This window comes from Onychostruthus taczanowskii, unplaced genomic scaffold (assembly GCF_017590055.1).
Source record: "Onychostruthus taczanowskii isolate IOZ18803 unplaced genomic scaffold, ASM1759005v1 scaffold63, whole genome shotgun sequence".
Taxonomy (NCBI): domain Eukaryota; kingdom Metazoa; phylum Chordata; class Aves; order Passeriformes; family Passeridae; genus Onychostruthus; species Onychostruthus taczanowskii.
Window position 1 is genome coordinate 527,521 of NW_024504012.1, and position 13,377 is coordinate 540,897.

Sequence of the window (13,377 nt, forward strand, 5' to 3'; positions counted from 1 at the left end):
GGTTTGCTTTCTCAGAGGAGACAGTGTTGCCAAAATAAGCCAGTGGTTACTTTCCAGTTGTGGGATTTTTTGTGCCTTTTTGTTTTTTTGTTATTTGTTGTTTTTTTTTTTAATTTGAAGGGATTTTTGTTCTCAATAGCGCTTTTCTGGAAATAAGGATTTTTTAATCTACATATATGTATGTGTTTAAAATACAGTGATACAGCTCTGTTGCTTATTACTTTGATTTTATTCCTGGGAAATAGTATCAGTAAGCCAAATAAATGGTTGTTTGTTTTTTTCATTATGTTCTTTACATAGTGTTTCGCTGCCAAATATACGACTGGGAAACAATTTGTGGATAATACAACAGTTTTTAGTATGAGCACAGAGACAGTTTCTCATAAAAAGATTACTCAGAGAGAAGTTGGGATTAAAGCTGAAATTGTCATGCTGTTGTGGTCAGTGAGATTTAAACAAACTGATTTTATGACATCTAGAACTTTCTTCTGCAAATGTCACTCAGTCAGTAGAGAAGAGGGTACATTTTATCAGGCTGTTTAGTCTTTCAGGGAAGAAGCATTGAAAAGGTGAAGCTTTGCGTGTTTGCAGCACTTGTGGCTTTCTGGGGAAGGTGCCCCCCATTAAAGGCAGGGAGCTTGTGGGGTGGGAGCCAGGTTAATGCGGTTTTGATACATCTGAAAAGGAGATGCTGTGGCTGAGACCCTTGGTGATGTGTTTGTGTGTGTGGCACTGTCCGTGTCCTGCTCCCTGAGGGGTGTTAGAGAGTCACCACCCCACTTCAGTCATCTGGAAATCGGAGTCATGGAGGGATTGCAAGGCTTGTCAGTTTAATGCTCCTTTTGCTGTCATGCACTGTATCTTGTAGCTCAAAAAAGGGAATAAACCATGTCTTTTGGTGTGTATTTCTACTTCAGACTTCAGTTAGCAGAAGACTAATTTCTGCATAGCTCTGTTGGCCCTTCCCCTTCACAAAGGTCCCAGAGATTCTCTTGAAGAACCATAGTTCTGGAAATAGGTATAACTTATTTCCCAGTTTTTGGGGGTTTTTTTGTAATTTGAGATAGTCAGGCAAACTGTATGGCCTTGAAGTCTGCCTTTAATACAAGCCTGTCTGTAATGCAGGATGATTTTTCCTTTGTTAAGAAAATACAAATTAGCCTGCTCTTGATTGTCTTCTTCCAAGCAGGTAAGAAACTTCATTTCAAAACATGTTTCTTGTTGCTTGCTGAAAATAGGTCAACCTTTATCTTCCTTAATTGCTGTTTTTTCATAGCTCCACATCTTCTAATTTTTTTTGCTGCTTATAATACTGAAGTAAAAGATTTTTTTTTTCTTTCTACAGACCAACATTGACCTAGAGCAGTAACTTTGAACTATTTATTGAAAACAAACTGGAAGTAGATACAAAAATGTTTGGTACCTGCTTCAGAAGACTGATTCATGTGAAAATTTTGTTTACTTTTGGAGACCAGTTTGCAGAGGAATTTTTTGAATCTGTTAGGTCTGCAAAGCAGTTTCCTTCTGCAAAGTCAGTGGCTTTCCAGAGCCTTTGGTTCTTTCTCCTGTGATGATGAGCGTGTGTTGCCAGCAGTGCCTTGGCCTGTGTTGCTCTGCAATCCCATGGATGTACATGGCTGCCCAGGTGTTTGTGTTCTGCCTGTGGTGTGTTTTTGCAAGTCTGGGCTCAGAGTCAGTACATGGAAGAGTTACAGAGGAAGGAATCAGGAGTGTTTTTGTCCGGTGTCCCTTGCTCTGATTCAGTGTGAATCCCCCTGGCTGTTCTAGAATCACTGTTCTTCACCTTCTCTTGCTCTTTAATCACTTAGGCTGCTTTACAAAGGCAGCTGTAGTGAACTACAATGGGATGCCTCTCTGGAATGAAGTGGGGAAGCTGCTGGGTTTGAGCCTTCCACAGCTTCGTACTGAACATATGTAAAGCTAAGTTCTGATCACTGGACCCAAGACAGTCCAAGTGGTATGGCTTAGTTACCTTTTATCCAGGGCTGTGTATAAGCAAAACACTGGGAGCTGATGCACATCAGAGAGGTTGGCTTGACCAAACTACATCGTAAAGCTCACAGGGAAGAGCAACAGTCTTTCTGCAGTCCTTGTGTTGTCTCTATGGCTTAAAATAGATTTTGGAGCAAGAGCCACACACCATACCACACCTCTACACACACTCTCTCTTAAAACTGTCTGAATAATTTGTATCTCAAAAGTTCTTTGGTCTTAAAATCTGTTTCTCAGAAAACCTTTTCTGAAACTTATTTTTTAAAAATTAATTCTTTTATTATAGTAGGCTTTCTTTCACTCAGTTAAGAAAAAATTCCTGTACTTTTTGCTGATTTTTTTGTGTGTGATATTCACCAAAGGATGGGGGGAAGATACCTTCTCTATAGGAAGAAGCATGACTATTCAAGGTACCTCTTTTCTGGCAATGACTTCCTCACACACTTCTCAGTGTTCCCTGCTGTGAAGAGAACATTGACAGCAGAATTTGTTGTCAACTTTTGGAAGATGCTGTTGGAGGAGCTGCGCTGACTCCTGGCTTTGAGGATTTGGGAAGGTACCATCTGACCTCAGGTTGCAATCCTTGGATCAGCATTGGCAGAACAGAGTGTGTTTTTCATTTGGAGCTGGACTCCACCAGCAGCTCAAGCTAAGGAACAGGCCTTGGAGCTGAGGTAGCTGAAGTGCATTGGATCTGCTCTTTCCTGTCCTTTCCTCCCAGAAGCTTTAAACTGGTAAAGCAAATGCTAAACCTCATTCCTCAGGATTCTGAGCCAGCATTCAGCTGTTGAGGTCATTAGGGAGTAAACCTGATGTGAGTGTAGACTGAACAGCTGTCTATATGTTCTGACTAATGCAGTCAGAAATAAATTCTTAAATTCTTAACTTTAAACTTTTCCTCAAAAAGGACAATTTAAAAAAGGAGATGCTTGAGTTTAGTAGTAGGAGTCTGTTCTTAGATTTTGTTCGTGTCTAGTATGTCAGCTGTCATTTTTTCTAGTATGTCATTCTGTCATTTTTACATGTGTAGGAAAAGGGAGGTTTGAAGTGAATAATTTGGTGGTGAGTAAAAAAGAGGACTAAAGCCAATGACAAAAGGGAAATGAGAGTGACCATCCACTCACTGCTGGTAACTGGAAAATCCAGAATGCATTTGTCTCTCTTCTTGTTACAAAAGAAAAAAAAAAAGCCTTCAAATGTTTTTCTCTGCCTCAAAAAACCTTAATGCATAATTCTTTTAGAGAGATTTTTATTCTTTTTACTGCTTTTCCTCAAAAGTGCTTAGCTGAAATAGTAAGAGTATGTGTCTTTATAAGGAAAAAATAGAAAATTTTTCTCTTCAGGTAGCTTACTACTTAAGATGGTGTAAATCTCTGTAGTCTTCATAAGAATCACACCTATACTCTTGAGTAAAGTTGACGTCAGAGTTGAAATTGTTTAGTTTGAAGAAATAACTGGGTCATGATAGTTTGTCTCTGGCATTAAAACATATTTTTGGTCAAAGACTGATCAAAAAAATACGGTGTATAAAGCTTTTCCCAAATGCCTGATCTGCTTGTGTTTGTGTTTTACTGCCAATCTGCAGTGGGATAGGGGAACACTGACAGTAGGTGGGAATAGTCTGTAATGAAGGACTGGAATGAGGGGTTCTGGGGTGCTGATTTGTCCAGTTAATGTAGTTGTGTTTAGAAAAAGGTGTGTGTCTGCACTGGCTGTGGTGATTTAAGCTGCTTGTAAAGGCAGACTTGGAGTACACTCTTGAGCACATTAAAGGCCTTGTAACTCAATTTCACAGCATACCATACACTTTCTTGCAGTTGCTTTTATCTGACTTGAATAAGGAGCTCCTCCAGTCATCTAACGTTTATAATCATTACTTTCAAATTAATATTTAGGAAGTAGAAGTTCTCTAAAACTCCCTTTACCCAAGCAGGGCAAGAATAAGTATTTAGTGTGACAGTGTGCTTCTGTATTTGCATGATCCTACTTTTCTTTGGCTTTAAAAATGGTACATTTTTCCTCCTTTTGTTATTGAAGTACTGCTACAGAAAACATTTTATAGTTCACATGGTGCCTGTTGGTTCTTACTTCATTGCAGAAAGAAGAATTGGTGACAACCTAATGTTAGCAATCTGCATTTGACTGATGATAAAGGAGAACCATTTTACATTGGAGTGTCTGTGTTACTCTCCCATAAGTAAGATCCAAAATTAAATTTAAATAGGCTAAAACACAAAAAACTGTCAAGGTATGCAGTGAGAGAAAAAGGGGTCTCTGATAGCCTGGACCTTTGCTCCTAATGTGACTGACAGTCACTTCTGCTGTTCTCTTCAGTACTGATGTCACTGCAAGGATAAAGATTCTTCAGGATATACTGGTTTTGGGGACCATAACTGATGGCTTTTCATTGCTTTCAAGGAGTTCTGTAGTAGCTGACCTTTGCTTTCATATAAAGGATTTTCTTTGAAATTAGTATTTTGAGCTAATTTGCTGTTTATTGCAAACAAGCTCATCAGCAATGTTTTTACAACACTCGTTAAAAATACGTGGGGTTAATAAACTTTTTGTAACATACTTAAAATCTTGTGTGGTAAAGCCTTGTCTTTCTCTTGCCAAAAAAATCTTTAAAGCAAAGATGCTTTAAAAAAAATTGAAACAAAACCTGTTGCAGCAGTCAGTCCATTATGTGGGCTGGGTAGAGCTCAGCTTACATCAATTATCAGGAAAATATTCCTGCTTGTGAGTGTGTGGCTGGTCTGGAGATGTGAAAGGTGTCAGAGTGTGTGAAACTGCTAATGGAAATTTGTAGCCACTCTCTGAGTATTCCAGCTATTGTTCAGAGGCTTTTTTATAAGGTGATTTCTGATGAGTTTTTATGCTGTACAAGTCACTTATCTAAAGAACTTGAGTTCTTTTTTCTGGGATTCCTACATGTAATACCCTCACTGGGTTGATGGGTAAAACTGTGGCTTGGTTAGGGAGAGGGAAGAGTTTTCTGAGGAGTTGCATGTAAGTTAGACTAAGCCAAGTCTTTGAAAAGGCAAAAGCATGTTGATTGTAGTTTCAAAAATGATAGAAAATACTACAGTATTGAAAGTTGTCTGGTTCCCACACTTGCTTTTTTTGGTTTGAAATTGCTAAACTTTCTGTTCCTGCTAACATCATAAGTAACACCTGTTCAAAGTGGTGGGGAGCATGCTTGTCTTTGTTCTTTCATGTGCTGTTTTTCTGGTTCCCTTTAGCTAGACCTAAGTCAGCATTCTTCTCTCGATCACTGGGTGGTTGGAATTGGAAGAGAAGCAAAAGTGGTGCAGTTCTGCTCCTTGGTGCTGCTGGGAAGGGCAGGGTGAAGCTTAACCTCTTCTTGTTCCTGCTCACAGCAGATGTGGCTTGAGCTGTTCCTCCTTGGGCACTTTCTAGCCTCTCAAAGGTGACAGTCACAGATTTTTTCCCCCTGTGCTGTGTATGACTCACCTGAACCCTGACTCCTAAGCACAATACATCCCAGCACTCAGAGCAGTATTTTTCAGGAAACTAGAATGGAAGTAGACCATGTGTAGAAGTGCATGCTCTTTATAAAGTCTGAAAATATATTTTCACTTTTTTGACACAGAAAATATAAAAATAGATGCATTTAAAATACAAAAAGTCTAAGATTCAGCTCTTTATTCTCTAAGGAGTGAGTGAAGACATTCTGATGTAGGTCATGCTGCCTTCATTTGGTGGATACCTACAGTAGGTGTCCTCATGCTGGCATGCTTGGAATGTTTCAGCTCTATTTTTATATGAACTTGTAATGTATAGGCTGAACATTATTTTGCCCTTTCTCTTTGTTTCTGGATTTGTTTTTTTTTTTCTTGTGCAGAAATGGGAAAACTTGTTCTTGGTTGCCATAATATTTATAGTTTCATTGTTTATATTTATGTTTATATTGCTTATGTTTATATTTTTAAAATGGTGTGGTTAATTTTAACTGTTGCAGGTGATTTCAGGGAAATTAGGTGAGAAGGATCTGATTGTGGTTTAGTATCACTTTTGACTTCACCACCTATAGATAGAATGGATAACAAAAGCCCCTAACATAAGTGATTGCTAAATAATGTTTTTATGTGGAGAGCATACACTTAGTATGCAGTTTTTGGGAAATTAGCCTTCAGGTAATCTGTATCTTCACATGACCTTTGTGAACTCTGGGTCAGGCAAATGCCTGTATGAGGGAGAGCCAAGGGCACAAATTAGGGAGGTAGAGGTAGCAGGCTCTGGAAGATGAAAAACAGAGGATGTCAAAGCTCTAGTGTGAACCCTCTTCATGTGTTATCTATATGCATAAATAACAGGCAGTGCTGTTAAATCATAGGACTTCTAAACACCAGCCTAAAAATCACAAGATTCCTTATACTAATGAAATCAGAGTTTGAGAAATACAGTATAATACAGTAGTATAATTTTAAGTATTATATTAGTCCACAATAAGTTTATATTATACCTATTAACATATTGTGTCCAGCATAAAAACTTTTCTTTTTTTGTCGTTATTAGGTTCTGGTGCAGAAGGAGAATACTGACCTGAGATGGAAGTCAAAACATCATTTGGCAAAGCCAGCAGGATTCCTGAGACCGTATCCACGTTAATTAATGAAGAATTTGTCTTGGTTCATCAGAAATCTGAGGATGCCTCTGAAAACCATGACAAGCCACAGCTAAAGGTTTGCTATGACTTTATTTTCAAATGTGCAGCAAGATTTGTATTGATGGAAAGAGTGCATAACTGGTGTGTGCTTAAGGAGAGTTTTAGACTGTATTTTTTGTCCTTGCTGACTGCTAGTGAAATTGACAGCTTGGATTAAACAAATCTGTCCAAAAGTGGCAGTTCAGGTTTTCTTCTGGTAACTTATTTGGGAGTTAGCTTTGTTGTATTCTGTGGATCTATACATTAGTAAAGAACTTTACAAAGTATGAGATTCAGTTTAAAGCTTAATATTGTTTATTGAGGGGTCAGAGACTGTTGTCTTAAAAGTATGCAATTAGTCTATGTAGGACTACATTGCATTCAGCAAATTTTCTGAACTTTTGCAATTAGTAAAACTATATATTTGAAAACTAATAGTGAAAGTAAAGCTACAAGTACCTGTTGCCATCTTATTGCAAGTGTTTCATACCTTCTTGGTGATTTCTCATGGGCAGCTCCTCATAGCACTGACTCCTTCTCAGCACAGCCAACGAAGTCCATCCAAACCTTCTGGACTAGCCAACCTGCTCTTTTACAATACCCCTCCTAATTGGATCCAGCTGTGGCCTATTAAGGGCAGGCCTGTTCCTAATTCTTGATAATTAGCACAGCTGTAACTCCTTAGGGGTGAGATTACCACTATCTCTATTCTCCTACATTCTATCTATCTACAAGTACCCTTCAAAAAATGTCATTTCCTTCTGCTTACAGGTATTTTCCGATGGAGATGAAGAGCTGGAGAAGGCAATGGAAGAGATACTGCGGGATTCTGAGAAAGACCAGTGTGTCACTGCACTCCCAGAAGGGTTCAGTGATGGCAGTGGCCAGGCAGCTGCAGATGGGTCAGCAGGGCAAACAGCCCAGCCAGCTTTGCAGCTTGTTTTAGACCCTTCTGCTACAGGTATTGACTGGGTGCTTTCCCCCTTTATCACACATGGCAGGTTTTTTCTTTATGCATTTTCAAGTTAACCCTAAAATGAATATCAAGCTTTCCAGCACTTCAATCCAGAACTATGTTGGAGAATACCTGGGGGCCTCCTCTTATTTTTAGTTGAAGATTATGGATAAGAATAGGTGATCATCAGACTGGTACCTTGAGCTGCTTTGGTCAAGATAATGTTAATTTTTCCTTCAGCCAAGGATTAGCTGGGTATTGAGGATGAGTTGCTGAGTGGATGATAGTTGAGGTGGATCTGCTGGAGCTCAAGAAGTTTCAGGGCAGTGTTCATGGATAGTGCTACCTGCAAATGAAATACACCCTGAGCAAACGGACTGAACTGTCCATCTCTGATGCTGTCACCAACTAACAGTAAGGCTAGCTTAGGATTTGGTATTTGCTAAGAATGATTGTGGTACTTGCCTGGTGTTTGGAGTTTTCTTGAAAAGAGGAGGACTGAAATATCATTTACATTTTAATGTAGATGATATTGTATATATTTTAAGTAAAATATAGCTTTTTTTAGATACATACAAAAAACCTGCAATATAAAAATACATGTGTTCTGTTACATCTATTAGGGATACAAGGCTGTGGTCATCTTTTCGTGCTTTAAACTAGAATTGTTTTTACCTCAATAGCATGCAGGGCACTTCTGTGGTATTCTGTCAGCTAATTCCCATAGCATCTGTTGGAAATAAAAGAAATAGTTCATATGAAATGGAAACACCCTTCTCTTAATTACATGTCTGCTGTATTTCTGAGAAACTTACCTTACTGTCTTCTTGTTTGACATTCTTCAAACAAAACCCAATCCTTAGCATGAATGAACAAAGAAATACTTGTAGATTTGTTTCTCTCACCCCACTCCAGTCCCAACAAGAATAATTCAGTTTTACAGCCTTCATGATTCTAAGTATTATGGCAGTATCTAGTAAAAAGGAATAGAAGTAACAGGGCACAGAGAAGGGTCAGGACTAGGTGATTTTCAAGGTCCATTCCAGCCCCTTAATGTTCTATGATTCTGTGACTGCTTAGAAAGGTTCAGAATGTCTGTGCTGTGTTCCTGTGGTGCTAAAGAGAATCAAAATGCAGTTTGTCCTTATGCCACCCTTAGAAACATGAATTAGATTAGAACTGACTTCACAGTAATATTAAGCTGCCAAATGGATTTCTTGCTATTGGAGCTGAACTGTCTACTCTCATGTCCTTTCCTGGGAAATGTAGGAAATTTTGTTGTGGAACTCATTGGAAAGAAAAAATGTGTGGAAATAAAAGCAAATGGCTAAAGAAGCATTTTCTTCATTTTCAGAAGTCTCTGCACCAAGGCCATCTTCTCCCAGTGAACCCCTGGAAGAGGACAGCGTGTTGTTTAACAAACTGACTTATTTGGGTTGTACCAAGGTGTCAGCCCCACGGAATGAACCAGAAGCTCTACATGCCATGGCAAACATGAAGTCCTCAAGTCAAGCCCCTTTACCTGTAACACTCTATGTTCCAAACATTCCAGAAGGCTCTGTAAGGTAACACACAAGAATTTAATTTGTTGGTTAAGCAGACACATAAGAAGAGGTTTCTCGCTTTGTTACTTGTACAAGGAAGTAGAATCGCTGGATTTGTGCCTGAGGTTCTTGCTGAAGACAAATAATTTTGAGAAATTCCTCTGAAGCAGCAAAATGTGTGCTCAGATGTACCCCGCAGTGCATAGCTGGTGGTACCAGCTACCACACAGTGTCAGCAAAAGCATCTCTTTCTACCTCAATATCTGTTCAAATATGATAATAAGAGAGATAATGGAAAGAGAGAGCTGATAATACCTGTGCTCTCCTGATCTTCCTAGTTTGTCAGCACTTCCAAGGTCCATGTGTTGCAGGAGTCCTTCTAGCCTTGGGCTTGCTGTAGAAGTGTGAGTTTAGACTCTGCCATCTATGTCTCAGAGTTGAGGTGCCAGTCTCTGCTTCCAGCCATTGCTGTGCAGCTCTGACCCATGTCTGCCTCATGATGCCAGTGCTGACAGTCTCCAGATACTGGAAAATATTTACTTTCCCCATGTGAGAAGGGTCTGCAATAAAGAGTGGTGGGGGAGTCAAAGGTTCTTAGCATGCATTAAACATGCACCTGTAGCATTCTTTCACCCAGAAGTAGAGACTATCTCAATATCCAAGATGTTTATATTTAAGCTCTGATACCAAGGTATCTGAAGGATATGACTAGATTTCCTTTCTTGGCCTGAGCTGTGTTTATATATTGACTATCATCTTGTGGAAGAAGAGAAAGACCTTCAAGGATCTGTATTATTTTCTTCCATTTTTTTTTCTTTGAACCCAATTTGAGTTTCATTTAACATCAACTTTATATATTGACTATCATCTTGTGGAGGAAGAGAAAGACCTTCAAGAATCTGTATTATTTTCTTCCTTTTTTTTTCTTTGAACCCAATTTGAGTTTCATTTAACATCAAAAAATATTTCATTTGTATGCTTCTACAATGGCAACAGTCACCCAGACACAAGATGTGTTCTGTGCCTATTTTTTGTACTCAGTGTGGCCATTCAGGAGGGTTGTTTTCCAAGGGAAACAGCAGGTTTCTTTGATCTTTAATTTCAGAGGAGATCAGTAAAGAACCTGCATAGATCTGGAAAGGTGAATCCACATGTGACATAACACATTCCATCAAAGCTTAGGTGGTACTAGTGTTGGCTTTGAGGAGTGTGTTCATACCTGGTGTCTGAATACTTGTCCTATGAGGTTCCAGTTATGTCCCACCAAAATTACAGAGTGCTGAATCCTCCCAGGGCCCTTCTTGCCTTTAGACTAGGCCTATATTTTTATTATTACAGACTTGGGATTTTAGGTGACTGATATTTTTTGGTCCTTGACATGAATGTACATATGGACAAGCAGTGAAAAGATAGAGAACATTTGTTCTTTAAAAGTCACTCTCCAACAGTCTGTTCTGAAACACCACTCCTGCTTTTAAGTTTCTGAAATATTCTTTGGGTTTTGTGTTTGAGAGTGTTTTAAAATTTTGGGTGAAGTCTTAGATCTGTGCTAAATATTCACCTGAATGTGGCAACGTTTGCTAAGCTGTATAGTCCTGTTGATTCCGAAATCTTTTTCCTAACTGTTTCTTAAAAAGATATTTAAATTTCTTTTCAGTGTTGCATTTTCTTTGATCTTTGTATACAAATCACATTTTTACGGTTTTCTGTGATTTCTGCATTTCTTTTGTGTTTTTCACAAGCAATGGCCATTGTTTACTGTCTGATCTAGAGGTGCTGTATCTGTATTATGGCATATAAAAGAAATTAAGTCAATGTTACAACCAGGAACATTTACACCCTAAATTTGACAAGCATAGCATTTCTGTTCCTGCTGCGCATCTCATCTACCTGAATTTGGCAGTAATTGGAGTTTAGATCCTTCTTTATCTAATTGCAGAAAAGCATTTTAGGTAGGCCTGTCTGTTTTACTGACCTGTTCCTTCGATCTTCCCTGTTCCTTTTCTTGCCAGAATAATTAACCAATTGAGCAATTCGGAGATAGCCTCATTTCCCATCTACAAGGTGTTGTTTTGTGTGAGGGGGCAAAATGGGACTTCAGAGAGTGACTGCTTTGCATTTACTGAGAGCAGCTGTGGGACAGAAGAGTTCCAGATCCATGTTTTCTCCTGTGAGATTAAAGAAGCTGTAAGTATTCTGTGGTGTGCAGTGACTGGGACAGAGGATTCAAGCAGTGTTTGAAGAGGTCATTCCCAATGTGGAAATGGTATATAGTGCCTTGAAAAATGTGTTAGCACATATGAATGAGTTATGCAGAATGTGCAGCTAGTCATACATGAATATTATTATGATTTTAAGTTTTTGCTTTTAATATTTAAACAAAATTCTGAAGTGCACTGTAATGGAAAGATCTGGAAAGCCTCATTTGGGGCTTTTGCAGGCCTCATTTGGGTATGTTTCATACTGAAGTTGCAATGTATACCTTTGGAATTAAAAAGAACCATGTTACAGTACTCTCCCCTAGATGTTTTAGGAAGAACTGTGTGACAGTCTGGGAGAAAAGGACTTTTTAGTGTGGAAAAAGAGGCTGAAAAAGGAGAAATCTCCTTGGGTTTTGACATCTGCCAGAGCAAGCTGTATGTTGTGTTGTTAAAAACACAACTTCAGAACTACGTTATGCAGGTCCTCTAATGAGCTGCATTCCTAATCTCTAATCTAATTTATATTAACTCACTGAGCATGACATGAGCAGGGAACATATCAGGAATGGAAATAGGAGATGTTGTTACTGAAATGGCTTGGTTACTAAACACGTGATGTTGAGTGCTTTATGGTAATGAGGCATGATTTGTGTTCAGTATAAGAGGCCAGTGATTTTTGACCTTCAAAAACATCACAATGCCTCATTCAAAACACCATTATTTTTAATAAGATATTCATGATTTTGCTTTTCTGCAGGTCAGCCGAATTTTGTATAGTTTCTCCACAGCATTCAAGCGTTCTTCCAAACAAGCATCTGATCACGTGAAGGACTTTGTTCTTCCCACACCAGACAGTGATGTGTACACTTTCAGTGTCTCCTTAGAAGTCAAGGAAGATGATGGGAAAGGAAATTTTAGGTAATCAGAATGGAAAGGGAAAAGCAGAAATCTCTTTGGAAAAAGCCCACAGCTACTTTCCACATGCACAGCTACTATGTTGCAACAAAATTCATTTGACCTCTTTTCATGAGCAGACATGCTGTAAATAGGAAGCTGCTCTTTAGATGTTAGTTTTCTTTACTGTAAAAAGTTAAAAATTCAGGATAACTTCTTCAAGTGAATTTCTTTTCACTGCATCGTTTCTTTTAGGGATGCTCAATGGATTCCTTTCCAAATGGAAAAGATAGTGAGAAGTCTTTTAAAAACTTTAATCTAACTAAGGTTCTTGAGTAAATACAGTCTATTGGTTTCTTTTGATTTTTTTTTTTTTAATCTAATGAATTTTGAATTAATTTGAAATTTAGAAAGCATAAACTCTTTTCTGTATTGAACAATTAATGTTTTATACCTGCTGAAGGATGTTTATTTTCTTTTAGCCCTGTGCCAAAGGATAGAGATAAATTGTACTTCAAGCTTAAACAGGGAATTGAGAAGAAGGTGGTGATCACAGTTCAGCAACTTTCAAACAAAGAACTGGCCATTGAAAGGTAAAAAAATCTTACAAAAATTATGAAGGTTAAATTATTGGATTATTGGTATTTAATGTAGTTTTCTCTGACTTGGCAAGTTGTGCGATAGAAAAAAATGTACCAATAACACAAAGTATGATTGCACAACAGAATTAATGCCACCAGATGGCAATCTTAGCAAAAGAGTAACATTGGGAGAATTCAGTTCTAGGGAAAAGGAAATTCAGGAGAACAGGAGAATCAAGAACACCTGTCACCCAACCCTCCCAAAACCTGACTGATCTCTTGACTTTTGCTTCAGAATGGAAACTAAAGTTTTAGACAAGGAATGTACAGTAGAATTTTTATCATTGTGTTTGTGTTGTAAAATTAGGCTTTTGCTACTCATTTACTTAAAAAAACCCAACTATTTTCAGTATAATTTTAATTTAAACAGTTTTGCCTTCAGGATTCAATTAATGAGGCATTTATGAATAGCATTTGATTATTGCTTTTCTCCCCAATGTAAAACTACCTTTCTTTTAAT

At 38.3% G+C, this 13,377-nt stretch overlaps 1 protein-coding gene across 2 annotated transcripts in view; it reads left to right on the forward strand.

Annotated features, from left to right (window-relative positions):
* The window catches only part of RABGAP1L (RAB GTPase activating protein 1 like), a 219,036-nt gene that overhangs the window by 12,684 nt on the left and 192,975 nt on the right, over positions 1-13,377 (forward strand). For both annotated transcript variants that reach the window (XM_041420094.1, XM_041420095.1), the window contains exons 2-7: positions 6,553-6,719; positions 7,454-7,643; positions 8,992-9,202; positions 11,194-11,368; positions 12,140-12,300; positions 12,759-12,869. In XM_041420094.1, coding sequence (XP_041276028.1) covers positions 6,585-6,719; positions 7,454-7,643; positions 8,992-9,202; positions 11,194-11,368; positions 12,140-12,300; positions 12,759-12,869 — 983 coding nt within the window. In that variant the 5' untranslated portion in view covers positions 6,553-6,584. The remainder of the gene's footprint in view (positions 1-6,552; positions 6,720-7,453; positions 7,644-8,991; positions 9,203-11,193; positions 11,369-12,139; positions 12,301-12,758; positions 12,870-13,377) is intronic.